Genomic DNA, 20,305 nt, shown 5'->3' with positions numbered 1-20,305 from the left:
TGGTTGTGATTAGAAAGAACATTTTTTTTCTTTCCTCTTTCTGTTTTTAGATACAAAATAATCTGAAAATCTAGAAGAAGCAGGTGTTCTTTCTTCAACTACCATTCCTGCGGTTTTATATACATACATGTCTAACTCTAATACATTTACAATAGCTGTAAAATACCTACATACCCCTGTAGACTGCTGTAACTATTACAATTTATGCTCTAATGATACTTAAGGAGCCCAAGTAAAATGTGATGTTCAGCTCAACTATATTTGCTTGTATACAGTCTGATGGATTAGTTTATGATAATATATTTCTTTGCAAACTTATTGCAATTTCTGAAAAAACAAAACAAAACAACAAAAAAAATCAGTCCTCTTGGTGGTAAAATAACTCAGAAGCAAGCAGAAGATACACCCTGCCTCATATTCATTTACTGTCTATGTACATATTTAATGTTCTTATTGCTATTATTATTATTGCCATAGTATACAGCTAGGAGAAAAGAAAGTCTTGAATACAAATTGCTTGCAATCTAATTTTCAGGAATGAGATAACGAATATGAATGAAAATCACACAGAGGCAGAATTAGCAGTAAAGAGGATAGCAGCAGTATTTAAAGGCTCACACAGTTAAAATAAGGTTTTTGGGGACATCATTATTTCCTTTATATTCCATATTTTATGTCTCATTTGTTTACTTTCTTATATTAGATTTAAGTTCAATTTAGCACCCTTCTTAAGACAAGATGCAATGACACATGGGTAGCAGGCTGCATTTCAATGCTGTCATTGAAATGCTGATTTCAAATCCCAGTGGCTTCTTAGAGATGGCTCCTCCAATGTACATGCAAGTCAGTAAGGAGCCCCTGTGAGAGACTGGAGCTCATGTGCTCAGTTACAAGCCAGTAAAAACTGGTTCTGAAAGCAATATTGGTTCAAAATTTCAGCTGACAAAAATAGGGAGAAAATTCAGCTGACTTCAATAATAATTTTAGTAGTTCATAAAAAGATATATCTATTATTTATTTTAAACACTCTTTGGCTCTACTTCCATTGCTTTTATGGCCAGAAATTTTGCAGATGTAAATAAACACATAAATGTGCACTTCGCTTGACTTTCATTCTCAAATGTAAACTGTCTAAAATGTGAAATCAGATGAGCTGATTGTATATTTCCCTGTCTGTGTTTTGACTTGAGTCAATGTAAACTGATACACAGTGGCTGAGGATTTGACCCTATCATTAGAACTTGCTACAAGGCTGGTAAATAAAAGGAGATAATTTGCTAAATATGATAATAAACAAAGCTGTCAAAGCCTATATCTACAGGACTTCTGACTTGAATTGAGGCCAATGATTTGCTTCCATTTTTGTTATTTAAAAAAAAAAAAAAAAAAAGTAAAAACAAGTAAGACTGGCCAAGCATTCAAGTTTTCAATTTTGTAGATACTCAGTTATAAAACCTGGATAGCATCCAACACCAAGTTCCTCTAAGTTATGCAAGAGACAGGAGGGAGCAGAGCTGAATTCCAATCAGTATATTACTATGCATCATGCTCATTGATTTTAACAACAGCTTTGCTTCATTTTTAGAAGTCAATTAAAATAGCAGTTCAATTGATAAAAAAGAAATCTTGTTAGATTAAGATTGATGTTAAAATGCCTGATTGTACATAGATTTATTATTAATATAAAATGCATACATGCCTACAGACTGTTTTATATACTTTCTGGAAGCGCCAGGGCTGGCAGTTCTGCACTTAAAGGAAAACTGATTAATTCCTGTTTCCCACATTGATTTAGATACTGAGATAAAGTTAGATGTCTCTTCTAGCATTTCCGTTAACTTACTCATTTCTGTTCTATTTAAAGAGTAGGAAATTCACACCATGCAAAAGTTCCACTCTTTAAAATACAATGTTTACAGCATTAATCAGAACATGCTAACAGTGGCCTCTATCCAAAAATTGTATGCATTTTATACTAATACAGTGACATGACTTTAAAATGGTTGTTAATTGCAATTAAGAATTAAAAATGTGAGGAACTAGCAGAGAAAGAAAAGCTTTCGTCTTTTCAACTAGGTCATCCTTCATCTCACCCCCAGTTACCTGCCTTCTAATTTATACCTCTTAGCATTCAAAGCCATTTGTTTCAGTGATGGTATCAGGACTGATCTTTAAGTGACATCTTTAAACTAGATTTCTACCTTTTTTCCCCAGAAAACTCTTCCATTGTGCTTTTTTTTTTTCTTTCTTCTTTTTTTCCTCCTTTAACTAAGGGCTCCTAAAAGTCTGCTCATTTCCACTGAGAACTGGTCCAATCCCCTTTACATACATTTTCAAAGTTCAGCATAGTTCTTTCTGCCCTACATTGCAAGCTTTCTAACACACGTCCTATTGGGCCAATTATGGCATATTAAGTGCTTAACAATTTTATTTCTAAAATATAACTCGCTTTAAGTTTTCAGAAGGTATCACTAGAACCTTATCCAGGATAAGGGCTGCTATTGATGCTACATCTTTTTTCCCAGCAGTACTCAAGGATTCGTCAACAGCAAGCATTAAATCCCTTTCATTATTGGCTTACTCATTCAAACAGAGTATAAGATGGTATTTTTGCTCCTGATTTACTGCATATTTCTTCTAATAACCAAGTCACCAAGGAAAGACAGTGTCTCTAGGTACATCCTGCTGCTCCTTTGTTTTCCTTCCCAGCTAGACTGCTCCAACTCCTTACACCTTCACCTGCTCCCCACTCCATCAGCATCAGCATCCCATGCAAACATTTCATCTTCCTAAAGCTGAACTCTGGGACACACATATCTCACCTACTATCCAAGGTCCTTTTTATTGGCAACAGCAGCAAATCCATTTGTCCCTTTCTCTTGTGCTTATTTGCATGGTGTATCCCATGCACAAAATATTTCTCCTTTCCACTACAAAATCCTCACATAATGTTGTCCCACCATCCTTTGTTCCAGGGGGTTGGAAAACACTGTAATGTTGGCAAGCTGACGTCCTTCTGGGTAGGCAAGAACACTCCATAAAGCTCCTTTGATCGTGGTAGGTATGAAGGTTGGTTTCTTTCTGGTAGGTACCAAAAGAAACTTATAATTTACAGAAATAACAATGCAATGATCAACTCCTGTGATCTAGCAGACACCTTTGAAAGGACAGAGAATATAGGACAAAGGCACGCCAAAGTCATTCCTACACTGCATACCCTTGCTGGATGGAAAGTGAAGGGGGAGGAGGAGGAGTGCACGAGGGCTTTTATGCACCAGCAGACTGACCCAGAGGCAGGTCAATCAGCAGAGCTTTGCATAGCTTCAGGTTTGCAATATTTCACTGAACATTTTATGCCTTCAGCCAGAATCCATCTAATCCTGACTAACTTGTGAATTTCCTCCCTATTTTTTTTTTGGCAGGTAATACTAAGCATCGTGCAGAAGCAAGTGAAAATGAGTTAAAAGATCTGGCAATCAATTTCAACAACAGAAAATATAAACTGCATAACAGGAAAACTGCAGGATGAAGTACTTTAAAATGTAACTGTGATGAACAACTTGGCCCTGGCAAGGTAAGCAGAATAGATGACTGACTATGACCTTTCCATTTAAGATTTTTATTCTGCAAGACCCTTAAAAAGTATGCACTGTACAGTTACTTAAGCATAAAATCATACAGAAGTCAATTGATTAGGTAAAGTGAACCGCGGAGGTCACAGCTTTAATCCTGCCATTTTAACAACACATCTTTGCTATTGTAATAAGTTCAGCAACCTCTCTGGACAGGGCTAAATGTGTGTGAACTAGGATAGAAAGGAGGCAGTCAGAGGATGGGAAAGAAAAAACACATAGAGCTTTTTCGCACTTGCAAGATCCTCGTAAAGTAATTGTGACTGCCAAGTCTGAAAGATATCCTTTCAAATGGTTTCTTTACACGTGGTAATCAGTCTGGCCATATCATCCAAGCCTTGGGTTTCTGATTGATAAGCACAGTTGAAAACCAAACTGACACACTTTTAAAATAAAAAATACATGAGATATGATAACCAAAAAGAAATCCAAAGATTTAAATAACTATCTCTGTATTTTCAGAGCTAACAGATGTACCTTCAGAGATAATACTTATCCAGACCTGATGTAGTTAATAATGCAATATTTTAAAGGCCAAAATTCGCATCTGTACTACTGGTACAGACATTTTATGGAGTATTCATGTGAAAAACAGAACAGATTTCATAAAAAAACCTGTTCTGCAAGGTAGCAGTCTCTTTGAGCCTTAGTGTTACCTAATTAAATGCTGAATGTTGACCATCTGTCTTTGTAATCTGTGAGTTCTCCTGAAAATAAATATAAACCACATATGCACTGTTAAAATCATTCTTATTAGAGCCATACAGTAACCCAGCCAGAGGGAGTGAGGGTGTCTGAACATGTGTGGTGAAGGGCAGAATCCACAGCCTGTCTGGATACATGTGGAGGCTCTGAAATACCATGGCTTGCAGGAGATGCCGTGGCTCAACCACCCAAGGTGTGCCCCAGGAGATCCTCTCTGCACTGGGCAGAGGCTGGCACCTGTTATTCACCGCAGCACAAAGAGGGTAGTTAGATCTGAGAGGCAGAATCTGGCTCCAAGTCTGCTGCTGTGCTGCAGTAACTATGCATTGTCCTTTGCTCACAGCTTCTTCCAAAGACATAATTAAGTTCTTAGTTGAAAAAGAAGAGGAAGAAAAAAAAGTAATTATGTCTTGAGGTCAAGTCTAACAACTAAAATCAAACAGAGATCAAACATCCTGTCGAGTGTTGGAGGAGTTTGGTTTTGAAATTCATGGCTAGGACCCACCATTGATACAAACTTTCCATCGCACTTCTTACAAAGTAGAACATTTCAACCCAATTTTAGTTCAATGGCTTTCAAAGGGAATGCTGCACTTTACACAAGAGGAAGCCTTACCCTTAGCCTTCTCTCAAACGTGGAGATATTGCCTTTGGTCTGCTCCCTCCTTTGCCTCCATTCAATGAGGTTTGAGTTATGCTCTCCAGGAAGGGAGATATTGCACTTCCCCAGAGTGGGGCTGATGACTCCTGCTAGGATATGAGGCTCCGTGTTAAGTGTGATTTCCATTCCGCTGGCAAAGGTGACTCTCAGAGACCCATCTAGGCTGACCCGGTAGATATTCTGCGTGTTATCTGTCAAAAAACAACAACCCAAAACAGGGAACAGAAAATTTCAGATCTCCAGCTTTATGAAGCAAACGTCAGGTGCAATGTCAAGCCTTCTTTGCCCCTTGTTTGCCTGATCACTGACCAAACAGCAACAGCAGTGTGATTTTTGGAACCTGGAGGTCTTCATGTGTCTTAAAAGCTTTTTATTACATTTGTCCTGATGATTTACATTGTGAAAGTTCCCTGCAGGAGGACTGAAGAGTTTTTGCTTTTAGCCTAACAGTACATAAACTCACGGGCTGGGTTTTGATCACAGATACTCTGATGATTTTAACATGTTAGGATCTGTTAACAGAATAGCTCACTGCTTGAATGAATGTAAGGGGTTTCTGAGATCAATCAGGAAAACTGTTTTCAAAATGTCTTAAGATGATGGCCAGTCTGCTGTTCTGCCACTTTTCCCAATATCCCTGTACTGAAACTTTCACCCATTCCCCATTAGCAGCAGGACCCTGAGGCAGAGGCGCAGTGCCAGCCAGCCATGAGCCCATGGGCTGGTGTGAGAGATGCACTAGGAGAGAGCCAGTTGTTGGCAGAAAATCGAATGGCCCAGCAAGGGTGGCACAGCAGGCAGCTCCAGAGGCTCAGCACTATGCTGCAGAGGGCAGCTGGGACAACAGCTTATTCCTCCTCCAAACACTGCCAGAATCACACTGAGGGTCCACAGCGGGTCTCCAGTGAAATGATGCAAAGCCACACTGCCACCATACGCTTCCTGCCTCTTGCCTGTGCACTGTAATGCCTTCACTGCAGGCACAGCTCTGCCACACTGCCTTGCATTTGGCACAGGAAAGGGACGTGCACACAGGAGGCTATTGTGGCTCAGCTGCCAGGGGGCACTTTATGAATCTGCATGTTTAGGGTTAAGGGACAAAGCCTTTAAAATATAACTGAACACCTACCAGCTAGCGACTTTTTTTTTAGTGATATTAAGGAAAAGTATCTTTTTCTTAGCTATTGCACACCAGCTGAAGTAATTGGGCCAGATCTTCAGGCGCGAATATATGGACAACAGTTGGGTATGTCAGAAAGTGAAGATAATGGATATTGCATTAAAAGAGACTTTTTGACTCAGAGGTAAGGATAAAATGTCTGTTGTTTGTTCACAGATTGCTTCACAGTAGTTTTACAGAGATATGGAAATATGCAAACTATATAAATTCATAAATAGGATAGGTATAATAACAACTATAGCTGTTCATTTCTGGTGCTGCTGGTAGTGTGCTAGCTCACTGTTCTGAGACACAAAGCAGTAATATCCCTTCTTTGAGAAGCTTTGCATTTAAGACAAACACAATTGGGCAGTCAGCAGATGATGCAGAGAGCAGGTGGGATCACTTGGAGAAACACTAACAAGTGATACTGCAATATAATATAATTCTTTCCATTTATTCAGTGTTGTCTCTGCAATGCAGTAGTGAAAAGGGATGAGTGAGTATCTTGTGAGTTCTTCCTATTTTTTCCTCATAGAACTAAAGCTGAGAATGATAAACATCGGTGAATTGCTCCAAGTTACAAAGCAGACCTTCTCTGTAGCAGGCCTGCAAGAAATGCAAACCTATTTCCCAGCACCAGCTCCCAAAGCTTCTTCCCTTCTTGCTGAACAACGCACTTGCTACAGAAAAATTAACATAGAGGAAAAAACAGATCGATTAAATTATGTAAACTCAAAACTTAGGGGATGAATCTGCACAATCTGAAGGAAGACGCTGTGGCACTTCCATTAGGCAGAGAGCAAGTTCTTCTCAAAAGATCCAGTACACCAGCAGACTGAAGCTGCCAGGGGTTGAGTTAAAATGACATGTGCACAGGGGTTGAGTTAAAATCTCAGTGCCGAGGCAGCCACCAGCAGACATGGGTCATGCCTTCCTCCTTCCAACGAGCCAGGTCACAGCATTACCAGAAAGAATTGGAGAGCATGCACAGTGAAGGAGGAAGGCAGGCCACTTTCTTCTATGTTGGGAACAACAAGAAGCAGCTGTCTGCTGAAACAAAAATGGTGTCCAACTGTGTTGGGTCTGTCTGAGCTGGAGTCACCTTTTCCCTGCAGCAGCCCGCACAGTGCTGTGCTCTGCACTCGTAGCTGGAACAGCACTGATATCACTCCAGTGTTGTGTCTATTGCTGTGTAGTGCTGGCACAGCATCAGGACTCCTTCCAAGCCCCCAAGAGCCAGCAGGCTGGGGGTGGGCAAGTGATGGGGAGGGGACATTGCTGGGGCAGCTGACCTAAACCAACCAAAGGGATATTCCATAACACCTGATGTCACACTCAGCAATAAAAGGGGGGGCTCTCGTGGGGGAGGGGGCTGTTCCTCCTGAACAACCACTACGCGTTTGAGGCCCTGCTTCCCAGGACGTGGCCGAACACTGCTCGCTGATGGGAAGTAGAGAATAATTTTTTCTCTCTCTCTGCTTCCACGCGGACTGATTGTTTCTTTTCTTTCTGTTTTTCCTCCCCATTCCCTTTCCCTTTAATTAAACCTTTCTCATCTCAAACCTTGAGTTCTCTGTGTTGTATTTTCTCCCCCTTCCTCTTTGAGGAGAGGGGGAGTGAGAGAGCAGTTGTGGTGGAGCTCGGCTGCCCACCTGAGTAAAACCACCACACCACCCGCTGCAACTGCCTAGCTAAGGCTAAAACCCAGAGAGAGGGGCAACAACCTCCCCATGCAGGCACCTACACCCAGACAGACCTCCCAAGGACTGAAAGAGCTGCCCAGACCCTCAGTTGCAGGGAACTCCAGAATCTGGAAGTTCCTCTACGGACTGAAGACAGAGATGGGTGTCATGGGTGACAGTGTGCCCAGCTGGACAAATTTTTCGAGCCAAGTTCCCATGCTGCAAGAGGAGCTTAGCAGGCAGCATAGGATCGAGGAATCCAAGTGAGAGACTGATGCATGGCATTGTACTAAAAGACGGGAGATTTAGATTAGATGTTTGGAAGAAAGTCTTTACTCAGAGGGTAGTGAGGCACTGAACAGGCTGCCCATGGAAGCTGTGGATGCCCCATTCCTGGAGGTGTTCAAGGCCAGGCTGGATGGGGCTCTGGGCAGCCTGAACTGGTGGGAAGTGTCCCTGCCCATGACAGGGGGTTGGAGCTGGATGGGCTTTAAGGTCCCTGCCAACCAAAACCGTTCTGTGATTCTGTGAATTCATGGCATTGGCCAAACAAAGCATTTCACTACTAAAACAACAGTGGAGCAGGGCACTTTTTGGTCAGTATTTCTCAGAATAACAAAGCTCAGTGTATTATGGGTCGGTCCAATTCCCCTGAATACCAATGTGGGAAATAGAATGCATCCTTCAGAGATTTTAGTAACTGGAATCTACCAATGGGACTTTTCTAGGAGGAAAAGCATTCACTGGTGGTTTGCTCCTAAAAGGAACACCATGAGAAATGTAAGTAGTATCTAGGTATTTGAACTGAAGCAAGGAAGAAACAAACGAACTAATTTTATTGTCTTTTTGTCAAACAATTAAGAATGCAATGTTTAGAGTTTTAAATATAATTCTAAAGGAAGAAATAACATAAACGCCTTAATTACCTTGTTTTAAGGTATATATTGTAGAGGTAGCTGAGAAGTTTGTGGCCGTGATCACGTTCTCTCGGTTTGAAGTATCAAGTTCCACTCTTGTCAGTTTTTCAACATCACTGTGGAAGCTGCTGACTTCCCCAGTTGGGAATGTCGCATTGGTCAGGTGGCCATCAGAGTCATACCTGCAACGCATGATGTTAAAGTGAGCCACGAAAATACATCACTGTTGTCTTGTAGATGCTACTAAAAAAAAAAAAAAAAAAAAAAAAAGTGGGGGGGATACTGTCAACACGTTATGAAAAAGTCAGTAAGTAATTCAAAACCTCTGGAGCACTGTTTCTAATGTGTCTCTTCAGTTCCACAGATAAACAGTTTGTTCTTTCTGATGGTTCACAAAGAAAACGATACAGAACAATGGTTGGTGCTTGATACTGTTCCATATTAATGACTCCCATATTCAAAATCTTATTGATCCAAACACATCTTTACTCATCCAAAAGAGCTCACTGATACTGCAGACGTATTTGCATGAGTAAAACCAACCCCTTTTCATAAAATATAAGCCTACTCATGCAGGTAGGAAAGCATAAGTAGGTTTTCACGTTTTATTAACTGTCTCCCCTCACTCACAAAGCATTTCTCAGCTGGTGTATCAACTGGTAAAGCCCTGTTGCCTCCAATGGGGAGCTCTTTCAATTCACATCAGCAGATGAGCTGGCCATGTCTTTCACTTTCATGTGCTGGCATCCTTTCTTTAGGACCCTTGTTTACCCCTAATTACTCATACATAATCTGTATATCACAAAAAGTATTGGTGAACAAAATCAGGAATTTTCTTTTCCACATGATATAAAAAAGAAAAAATAGAGCAGCTGTTCCTTTCAAATGAAACAGTGGAGAATGAACCTAGTGAACATCTTGCTTTTTTTTTTTTTTTTTTTTTTTGACAAATAAATTCATTAAATGTTAAATACAATACGATCTCTCTCTCTTTCGTCTCTTCCTGCCCTCATATATCACGCGATTTCCTCACATTCCTCCCTCGTGCCATTCTGTGCCAATTGACTGGGCGCCACACCCAGTGATTAAAACTGATTCAGAGCACTACTTTTCATCATTAGAAAACTCCATGAATGTTGGGCAATTACATTTCATTTACTGCTTGATGAAACAGATATGACAGCTTGCTAAGTTATGTGAGTTTACTACCATACCATAGAAAAATCCTCAAATTATGCATTTTTAAGGCATAAATGCAGACAGTTTATTGGAATGTAGTTGTGCTTAAAAGTCAGGATGCACCTCTGCTAAGAATCTGCTTTTGCTGCTGGATGCTGCTAATGATGAGATACACAACTGTCCATGTAGCTGAAAATGGGAATCATAAGAATCATACAATATCCTGAGTTAGAATGGACCAACAGTCATCGAGTCCAACTCCTGGCTCTGCACAGGAGCACCCAGAAATACAGAATCATAGACTAGATAAGGTGCTGAACAATTAAAATGAGGCTGCAGAGCACATGCCAAGATGGTCCCACTAACTTCAAGGAGAACGCTCAGTGTCTCAGTAATAGTTTGACCATCTAAAGGGCTTTTTTATTCCAGATTGCTCCAAGAAACCAGCCCTCTGAGGACAGATTCTGCCATCTTTCACATGATGGATAATAGCACACTTGGGCTCTGTTCTTGTAGGGGAATGTCCTACCCATACTAATAGGGGCAGAATCACGACATATTTCTTAATGTTAATTTGGTGCCCAGTTATACCACTGTTAATCATGCCAGTGACCATTTAATCATGCAAATAGTTGCATAGATTTCAGTACTCACATGAGGAAGTGCTCACGAATATTAGAAATGCACGCTTGGGGATAGAGCTTCACAATCTATTTGCATTTCGATGTGTAGCACAATTAAGATTTGTATCATTTCAAAGGGAAAGCGGTCTATTTAATTTTTTCAGAGAGGGTTGTTTCTCGCAGGTGTTTTCTTGTTCTTGATTTAATAGAGGCCCAGTGCCCCCCTCCCCGCCCCCCCCTTTTATGGCTTTAATGATATAATATTAAAGCAAACAAACAAACAAACAAAAACAACTTAGATGACTGGAATTGTACATTAGCTATAATTTTATGCAAGAGGTCTTTCAGTACTTCCATTCCATCAGATTAGAGTAGATGGATGACGAGTACTTTTGTAGGTAGTTTTCTACCTCTTAATAATCTCCCTCTGTGAGTGAATCTGACATCTAGGTAGATGTTCTGAATAGTTCATTATCTTTGCTCATATTCCCAAGTACATGTGATATATGTTGTTAAACAAACTTATCCCTATGTCAGCTTGACAGTACTATGGGTTGAACTTTGGGATGTGAATGCAAAACTAGTTTAAACAGAAAAGGTGATTCTAAGCAATTGGAGAGTTGTTCATCTCTTAATCTTCTTGACTTCAATACTGTGTTTATACATGACTTGAAGCAATTCATATCTAAGTTACCCTTACCAATTTTTAAATTACATTACTGGAAAGTAATGTTTGCTTAAAGGATGACTAAGGACCATCATCCCCTATGACCTGTTAATAGCAAAAAGGGAAAACCAAGTCCTGAAAACCCATCTATTCAGCACAGCATTCTTAATAGTCAATTGTCTCTCTGACTGCAGCAGCTTGGGTGACACTGGTATCTCAACCACTCAGGAAGTTGTAATATGTTATGAAGATGATGTGAAATATTGGCCTGAACAATAAATATTACTTCACTGTTATAAATATTACTTCACTATTAATACTAATAATATATGTAATATAATATAATATAATATAATATAAGTAATAAATATTACCTCACTAGTAATATTATAAATATTACTTCACTAAAAAATGACTTCACTATTTAATCTTGCTGTTATTTTTGTAATGTTAACAGCTGTAATTCTCTTAATTCTACCGACTGATCTAGATTGGTAGAAGTACACCGTCACGCAGTTGGTACAACTGAAAGGACAGTGTCTTTCCAAGTATCTTTGCATGAAAAAATCAGTATTACTTACAATGGCAGGCACTTGCAAACAGGCAAAATACTTTAAAAGAAAATCTCACTAAGCATGAGTCCTACTTTAACAAACTGCTTGCCAGAAGACAACAGGCATGATCAATAATTGTCTGAAAAGATTTACACTCAGGGTCTGTTGGACAGAGTAAGAGTACTGATACTAAGCCCACTGAGAAGCACATGACTGCACATAATCTGCTCTAACATGCTCAAACAATCAAGGCCCTGCAACGATGCATGTTGTTCAGCATTTTAAGAAATAATAGATGTGACTTGGAGCTACTGTGAAAGCTTTTGAAAGTGTCCATGGTTGGGATTGATCCCATCCTCAGGTACAGATTTAAATGGATCAGTCCTGGTGCTGAAGTTATTCCAAGGAAGCACATATTTGAATTCAGTTCTGCATATAATAGGTACCACTCTTCAGTCAATGTTTAAACAGCACCAGCACAACAGTGAGCTTTGTATTTTTGCACAATACTTTTAACTTCTATCAGTAGGTGCCTGATCATGAGAACGGAACCGGGAAGGTCCTGTATGGTTTTGTATTCCTGCTTATTGTCAAAAATGGCCCTAATTGCTTATACTTAGATCAACTCTGTCAATTCAGCCTGGTTTTGGCAGAATAATGGAAGGCAGAATAGAAAAACATTCCCTTGAATAACAAATCCCACACTCTAGCCAGCAGTTTTCTCTGCTTTTATCCTACTTGCTATCCTACCATTTTAATAAAATGTAATTCTAAAAAAACTGTAATGATGGTGACTCAATTGCCTCTCCAGGTGACTTATGCAGTAACTTAATTCTCCTCAATGTGTGTTCTGCTCATATCTCACCTGGACGTCTTTTCACTTTTGTTTTTAATGATAAACTCCCATGCCCTACAGAAAGCAGGCATAATTCTCCTTGAACTGTGAACTGATAGTGCAATGTTAACATATGACTTCCATCAATCACTTGTCACTTCCTCTAAGAGGGATTATGATGATTAATTATAAATAATGAGAAATCCTGATACTTCACACCTCTTTATGAATCAAACATGAATTTTCTCTTGGGTTGCACTCTCTCTGGGACCAGTCTGGGAAGTTCTTACTGTATCTTTACTGTCTTGTCTTGCTCTTAAGGAGCCCTGTCAAATGTCTCAACATCTTGCTTGTAAGGCCACTCCTGATACATATCCTTTTGCTATTACATACCTTTTTTTTTTTTTCCTTATATATCCTGTTTCCCTGCTGATAGGACAAATCCACTCCTGTGTTTGAACATTCCTTCCACTGAGATTCTAAATTTCTTTTGTAACATTCCTTTTTCCTATGAGTATAGTAATTTTCCCTTTTTTGCCTTCCTCAAGAATTTTGCAAATCTGTGATTCATATCACAACTTACCTCTACTTCTTTAGATACCAAAAATTCCAAAACCACATTTGCATTTAGAGAAACAGAGACTCACAGTAATGAATTATGAATGAAGTATAACTTCAGGCATTTTTTTGCTACATATAATGGGCACTATGCACAGAGCTTTTACATATGACAAGCACTTAAGAAATGATAGTGTTTCATATTGTAAAAGCTTGTACAACAGCACTGCTTGTCCTTTCCATACAGTGTTAGTAGCAGGGTGTCTTCTGAAATTACTAGAACTGACTCAAAAAATTTCAATGTATGTTTAAAACAGTGTTCCTTACACCAGGCACTTAATGTCATGGACTTACTCATACACAGTTGTCCATCCATTTTCATCGCTTTTGGTTGCTAGAAGTCCTGTGTTTCCGGGATATGTCATCAGAGCCAGGTTGTAGCCTTGGGCATAAACCCTTTTCAGAACCCCATTGCTGCTTATTGTCAGCCAGTACACCTGGCCGCCCGGCACCACAATCCACAGGGGCAAGCCGCTCGTGTCTCTGCGGATGTGCACTGAATTCCCATTACTGCTGGTGATCGTGCCAATATCCCCTTCACTGCTGTAGGTGAAATTGTAAATATAGTCCCTCGTGATGAGGTTCAGTGTGTGCAGGTGGGTGCCGTTGATGGTGAACTGATACAGTTCTTGATCTGCTGGTGAGGCAATCTCGTACATGTTCGTGTCACTGAGGTGAGCCTTGTTCCGGCTGACTGAGCGGATGCGAACATTTCCAAGGTCTGCTACATACAGCGTGTCATCAGGAGAGACTGCTAGGGAAGAAGGAGCTTTCAGCTTTGCATCTTTGGCATATCCACCATCACCTGTGGGAAAAAATGGTAGTTTTAGTAATCTGTAGTATCTGTATTTAAGCTGAACCTCGAAGCCTGCCGCACTGCTTCTCCTCAGGATCATTTGCTTGTCAATAAAATAGTATCTTCTTCCCATTACCTAAACCCCCATTATCTAAAGTTGGTGCAATTCTAGATCAGTCTCAGTAAAGACAAACAAACTATAAATTATCTAATTTACATCATTTCTGTTAACTCCAAAACCCTGTTGCTCAGGGAAGTATTGTGTGGCAAAACGTGAAGGAAAAAAAATTATGACAGGTAAGTTTTGTTTCCTATTTCTTGTCTGTTGGTATGTAGTCTGAGTAGAATTGTGATATAAATAAAACAGAAAATAAAAATCAGTAATTCAGTTAAAATGACAGTGAACCAAAGATTAGTTTGTACTTATTAAAAGCTCACACTACAGGAAAATAAATTATAATAGCCAAAAAGGGCCCTCAAAATCACCCCTTCTGATATTACTTGATAATTTACTTGGTATACATAAATACTGTGTATTTCAAGGTTCAGGGAGGATATTTGCATGATCGTGGGCTGTATATGCATATCTAAATGACTTCACATGGCCAGGATTTTGTGTAACTAACAAGAAAGCCTATTAAGCCTCACTCTTAGGGAACAATGTGTTACTGTTTCTATTGCTCCCCTTCTCCTGACTGAAAAATGCAATTTGATGGAAATTTTCAGCACACCCTTTGCTGCCTTGGAAACAGACAAATTAGCTGGTCTTTCTGCCAGCCTGACCCTGCCTTTCACCAACCCAGCACTGGCACAATCATTAGATTTGCCAAAGGTTTTATTTTTTGCACTGATGAGAGAGTCCCTCAATAGGAACACTGGACAGGACCCTATTCAGCGCTGGTCCAACAGAGCTGTAACTGAAGCTGGCAGCACGTGGCAAAGCTCATGAGACTTTGATTAGCAACTCTGGGTCAGGAACTCGCCTCCCGTGGAAGACCATTGACATTTTTTTTTCTCATTTCTTGACATACTTAATGTTTTCTTGTCAGTAATTAACCTTTTGCTTGAAACAGAAGGCTTAAGAATTATGATGGTATTACGAAACTGAACAAAGTGGTTCTTGGAGATGACAAGATGACAACATACCGCATTCCTCTGTAGATGGGAACACTCTCCTTTGTTCCATCATTAAATACGATTGTATGAAAAAAAAAGTCAAAATTAGTTTTGTTGCATTGAGGGGAGAGCTGTGCTGCTGAGAATGACCAGGAGGTGTGGTGTGGGTCTGGCACTGGTGGGCCCAGTTTGAAAAGCACAAGGAAGCAGAAATTTTGAGTAACATGTGTTTGCATCATTTAGCTAGGTGTGCCATGGGACACAAACAATGGCAAGGTGTGAGCTAGTGCTTTTCACTGGATGTGGAATATTCTGGTACTCTCCATGGTGAAGAAGGCTGCCTGATCCAGTAGCATTTAGGTGCAATCTGCACTGGGGCTGATACTGTCTTCAGCATGAGTAAAGCTGACACAAAAAAACATTCTTGGAGATCATTTCAAATTGTTTGTAATGTCTATATTCAAACAGGAAAATCTAAAGCCACCCAGAGGTTCCAGTGACAACTGAAAGACTAACATCTCTGCACCCAATGGGTTAAACAAAGAGCTGCTGAAAAGGTTTTCAGTTTTCCAAGAAAACTGAACTATTGCTCAGTTCTCCTTCCTTCTATCACTTTGCTGGTCTGCAGCTGTGCCAGAAGGTCTCAACAGACCAGGGACAGGAAAGCAAAAAGTGTTGTCTTACCTGAAAAACAGTCACAATTAGGATCAATCTTGCAGTCACAATCTGATGGGGTTCCAGCGATTATGGAGATCTCACCGTTGGTTGTGACCTGTTGTATACGATTGATCTTTCTTTCATCTGTCTCTGCAATGTAGAGGATCCCACTGTGAGATACAGCGATGGCTCTGGCTGACTCCAGGGTGGAATGGATGGCCACCTTGCTGATGATGAAGTGGTCGATGCCTGGCACCTGGCAGTGAATGGGGCGCCCTGCAATGATGCGCACACGCCTGTTCTCAGAGATCTGCAGGACGATGTTGTTGTCCAGGACATACAGTGAGTTGTCTAGGGGGTTCACTGTGAGGTCTGTTGGCCACTCTAGCCGCACCTGGGAAAACAAATTGAGAGGAAGGCAGGGAAAAGAAGACAAGAAAAAAGGATGATTACGACAATAAGACAGTTTTGTTCAACCATCTCTGATGACCATGTCATCAAGGCACTCAGTGGATTTGCCCACTGCTGCTATGCTACTATGGGCTACTGCTTTTGGCAGAAGAAGTTTCTACAAGCATACTCTTTTCTGAGATCCAGCACCAATGTGGAACTAAACTTGATTTTGAAAGTAATTTTGCACCCTCTGAAATGTATTTGCACAAGTCTATTAAGGACGGAACTTTATTATACCTATGCACTCATGCAAATAAAAGCATACACTTCATGTCACGCCATATCAGCCAGGAAATTCTCCAGGTCTGAGCGTTATTGTTCCAAGGCTGTAGTCAACACTGGCAGAGTGGAAAACAGTTAGAGGTTGTCAATGTCCTAACACTCTAATTGACCGTTAGCGCAAAAGGAAAATGACACAGTAGGAGAGTACGACACATTGCCACAATTTAGTTACCAGGCCAGAAACGTTAATAAGACTGATGTGCCATAAGAAATACAAGCTCATTAATTCTTTATAACACAGTAATACACCAATATATCAGACTTCACATAATACAGTAGCTGAGCCATAATTATTTATAATGATTTTGGTTTGTCAATTCAATATTTCAGTCATGTATTAAGGATATTCTTCATACTTAAGGTGAGCTTTTTGTCTTTTTCCATGCAAGTGAGAGCACCAACCAAGCAAAGTTTCCAAGTTTTCTGAGATGCTAGAAGAATGACCTCACTTGCCTGATGCTTGCTGCATCAGGATCTGCAGGAATATAGCATGTTCCCAGTTAGAGGTGGGGCAGTCCGTCACCCTGAAAGACAACTGGTATGGAGGATGATGTCTGCAGTGCGTGCTTGCCACAGCTTTGAACTGCTCCTATTGAGAAAGCTCAGTAAGTGGTGGAGGTGGACTGGGAAACAGCAACGGAGGAGACTGGTCCCGCTCCCCAGCTAATGGCTGATGGAGGATTTGGGTTGCAACTTTGTCTGCGGAAAGGTCAGAGAACAAGTGAGTTGCAGAGATTGCAACACAGTCTATTTTTGTCTGTCTCAGGGTGCTTTGCGAAGAGATGGCTGCTTTTGTCTGAGTGGAATTTTTCTGGACTAAATATTTCAGCTATCAGAAGAGAACAAATGCCAGGCTAAAATGCAGTGGATTTATACACAGTTGTCACAGAAGCTTCCACTATTTCATTTACCGATTTGGTTGCTTTTTTTGTTCATTTTCCCAATGCACTAATTAAAAGATCTATGAACGTAGAGACTGCAGATGCTAATACAATGTTCAGTGCTGCAGAATAACATATGGTGGAGTGTGTGGCCATTGCAAGCCACCTGCTCGCCTGGGGTCAGCTCAAGCACCAGGCTGAAGGCCAAGTCTCTGCCTTTTGCGAGTATCGGTATTTCCTGAACAATCTCATTTCCACTAGTACATTGCTGGTTTAATAATTGATGCTTTAATAAAGCGAGGGCACTGTGGCTACTGTGTCTCGCCCTGCGTGGTTACATGGTGCACCACATAATTATGAAGGCTCATGGAATAATCGAACTCCTCCTTGTGCCCAGTCCATTTTACTAGACAGCATAATAACTGACATTAAGACTAATGCTGTTGGGTTCAGGATCTCTTCTGAACCAGGTGGTGGAGTCATTCCAAATTATGATAAATGTGGTGAAACAGTTGGAAACAGATTCCTCCCATAAAGGTGCTGAATTCTGGGCATGTGAGATTGCCTGGATTTCACCCAGTGTGTTAGGGCTGCTGTACACAGAGCTGCTAGTTAGTTTTCCTTGCTTCAGCTGAGAGCTCACTAGGAAGCTGAACCCTCTGCAAGGCTATTTGCAGGAAAATTGGAAGAAACATATCTGCAATGTACCTTTAATGCTGAACATTTGATTGCTCTATCAAAGCAAATGGATTATTTTTAATAGCAAAAAGACATCCTTAACTGCAGTGCCTCCTTCATAGATCACTTTGCTGTAAAACCATAACTAGATTATTAGTGAGAAAAAGTTCGGACTGAAATTACCTATTTTTACCATAATGACTCTGCATAACACCTGCCATGTCTTAATACATGGTTTTCCTTCATGGACCGGGCACGTTATCTTTGCCCCAGTGATTAAATTGAATTCCTCCCACTGTGAAGGTATGTCTGGTGTCTTGCAGATAAACAGAGACTGATTTGGACCAAAACAACTTTTTCTCTGATTGATTTGAGGCTGGTTTTGTTTATTGAGGTAGAATAAGCTTTTATGGAAATGTCCATTTCACTTGCAGTGAGGTGCCTACAACCCATGAAGAGGTTGAGTCTTAACAGCTGTCATTATCTGGAAGCACATTTGCTTTCCTACTGATCACTTCTGTAAATCTAGCTGCATTATGATAAAAATAGATAAAATTAGAGCTGGGGACATCATGTAAATAATTCTGGTTACTACACCTGACCTGTCACCTAGCTTTTTGCAAAGCTCACAGAAGAATGGCTACAGCTTCTCATTCCTGGGTTTAAAGCAGTCATGGATGTATTAATGGTCTAATTCCAGGTGAAATATTAAAGCTAGCATGTACCTGTCTGGAGGCTGCAGCATAAAAACAACTGCTGCTCACTGCAAGCTCATGCTAGTGCAACTGGAGGGAAAAAGAGGCCAAGTAAAGCAATCAAACATAGAAACAAATACAAAATACTGAGCATTCTAGATCTGCGGAAGAATTTCACAGATTTGGAAAACCACCTGCATTGTTCTTGTCAGGATCTAGCTTCATGGCATCTTAAACCTGTGTGAGCTGGGGCTGCTGCCGTTCCACCCAGCCCTTCTCCCCCTGCAGCCCCTGCAGCAGGACTGCTCTTTTAGTGCTCCTGCCGTCTGTGGTTACACGTTGCTGGCTAAAAACTAATCACCTCAATCAGCTTAAGCTGAAGTGTAAGTGCACCCTTAGGTTCACTGTTACCTTGAAAAGTCAGTGGTTGTTTCTTTTCTTTGAGAGCAAGCTGCCCTCTGGCAGATTTCTGTGACCAAACCATCAGTTGTGCTTCATTCAAAGCCAATAAACATATTACAGAGAAGCACTTCAATTCTCATCTGATATGACTGTGCCTATTTAAAAGTTTTTCCAGATAAAAAACTTAGTTAGGGTTAGAATATTAAATCAGTTAATATACATTTAATCTGAAGCAGAACTTCACAAGCCCCCATAGAAAGCTGTCTCCCATATATGTATTTTTTTTATAACCAAAAATTGCTCCAACCACAAATGTTTTTTTCTGATACATGATGGCTTCTTTTTTTAAGCAGTGTACAGAAATGGCATTGCGGATTACCCCATTATAAACAAACAGACAAGATTTGTTCAGTAGCAGTCAGCACGTTACTTTACAGATTGAAATTCTCAGGTGACAATCCTGTTTTAGTTCACCGGAGATTGAGCATATGCAATGGAAATCACTGCGGAAACAAGTGAACCCTTGAGCAATGAGACCTTTTGCATATAAGTATTAACATGTCAACTTTTCTGGGAATTCAGCATTTAACTGTCAACATAAAGGCTCCCCCTATATCTAATAATCAATGTCTGGATTGAGAAGTGCAAAATTAACACCTACTGATGTAGGTGTACTGATGTACTTTCTAATACATTTTTTCATGTCAAGTGTGCTGGAAAACACAAAGTACACTAAGATGATTTCACTTTAAATGAATTTCCATGGGGAGATCTACATTTAGGTAGATAAATAGCTCTCGGACCTTATTGATATTTTTTCCTTTCTTGCAAATATATTTATGTGTTTGTATAACTATCTACCTACCTATCTATCTGGTTTTGAAAACTTGAAATATTCCTCCCATAGTAAAGGATTAAAATTAAATGAATAATGTGAGTTTTTTTTTGTAAAGCAGCATTCACTAATATACTTCTTGAACATACACAAGGGCGAACATTTCAGTGCTAGTTCATGAAGAATACCATTTTGCTTTTGGTTTTGACCATATGGCTAAAACTTGTGCACATTTTGCACAATAATTTACAACTGTGGTATTTTTGGTGTTATTT

General features: G+C 40.2%; 1 protein-coding gene across 1 annotated transcript in view; it reads right to left on the bottom strand.

The window, feature by feature from the left end:
- Positions 1-20,305, bottom strand: part of TENM1 (teneurin transmembrane protein 1) — a 328,347-nt gene that overhangs the window by 11,843 nt on the left and 296,199 nt on the right. Inside the window, exons 23-26 of the mRNA XM_082770995.1 lie at positions 15,832-16,198; positions 13,530-14,040; positions 8,769-8,941; positions 4,954-5,189 (exon numbers count right to left, since the gene is read on the bottom strand). Coding sequence (XP_082627121.1) covers positions 4,954-5,189; positions 8,769-8,941; positions 13,530-14,040; positions 15,832-16,198 — 1,287 coding nt within the window. The remainder of the gene's footprint in view (positions 1-4,953; positions 5,190-8,768; positions 8,942-13,529; positions 14,041-15,831; positions 16,199-20,305) is intronic.

This window comes from Aythya marila, assembly GCF_965140915.1.
Source record: "Aythya marila genome assembly, chromosome: 13".
Taxonomy (NCBI): Eukaryota; Metazoa; Chordata; class Aves; order Anseriformes; family Anatidae; genus Aythya; species Aythya marila.
Note: the sequence above shows the minus strand (reverse complement) of the source record. Positions and strands in the feature narration are given on the sequence as shown.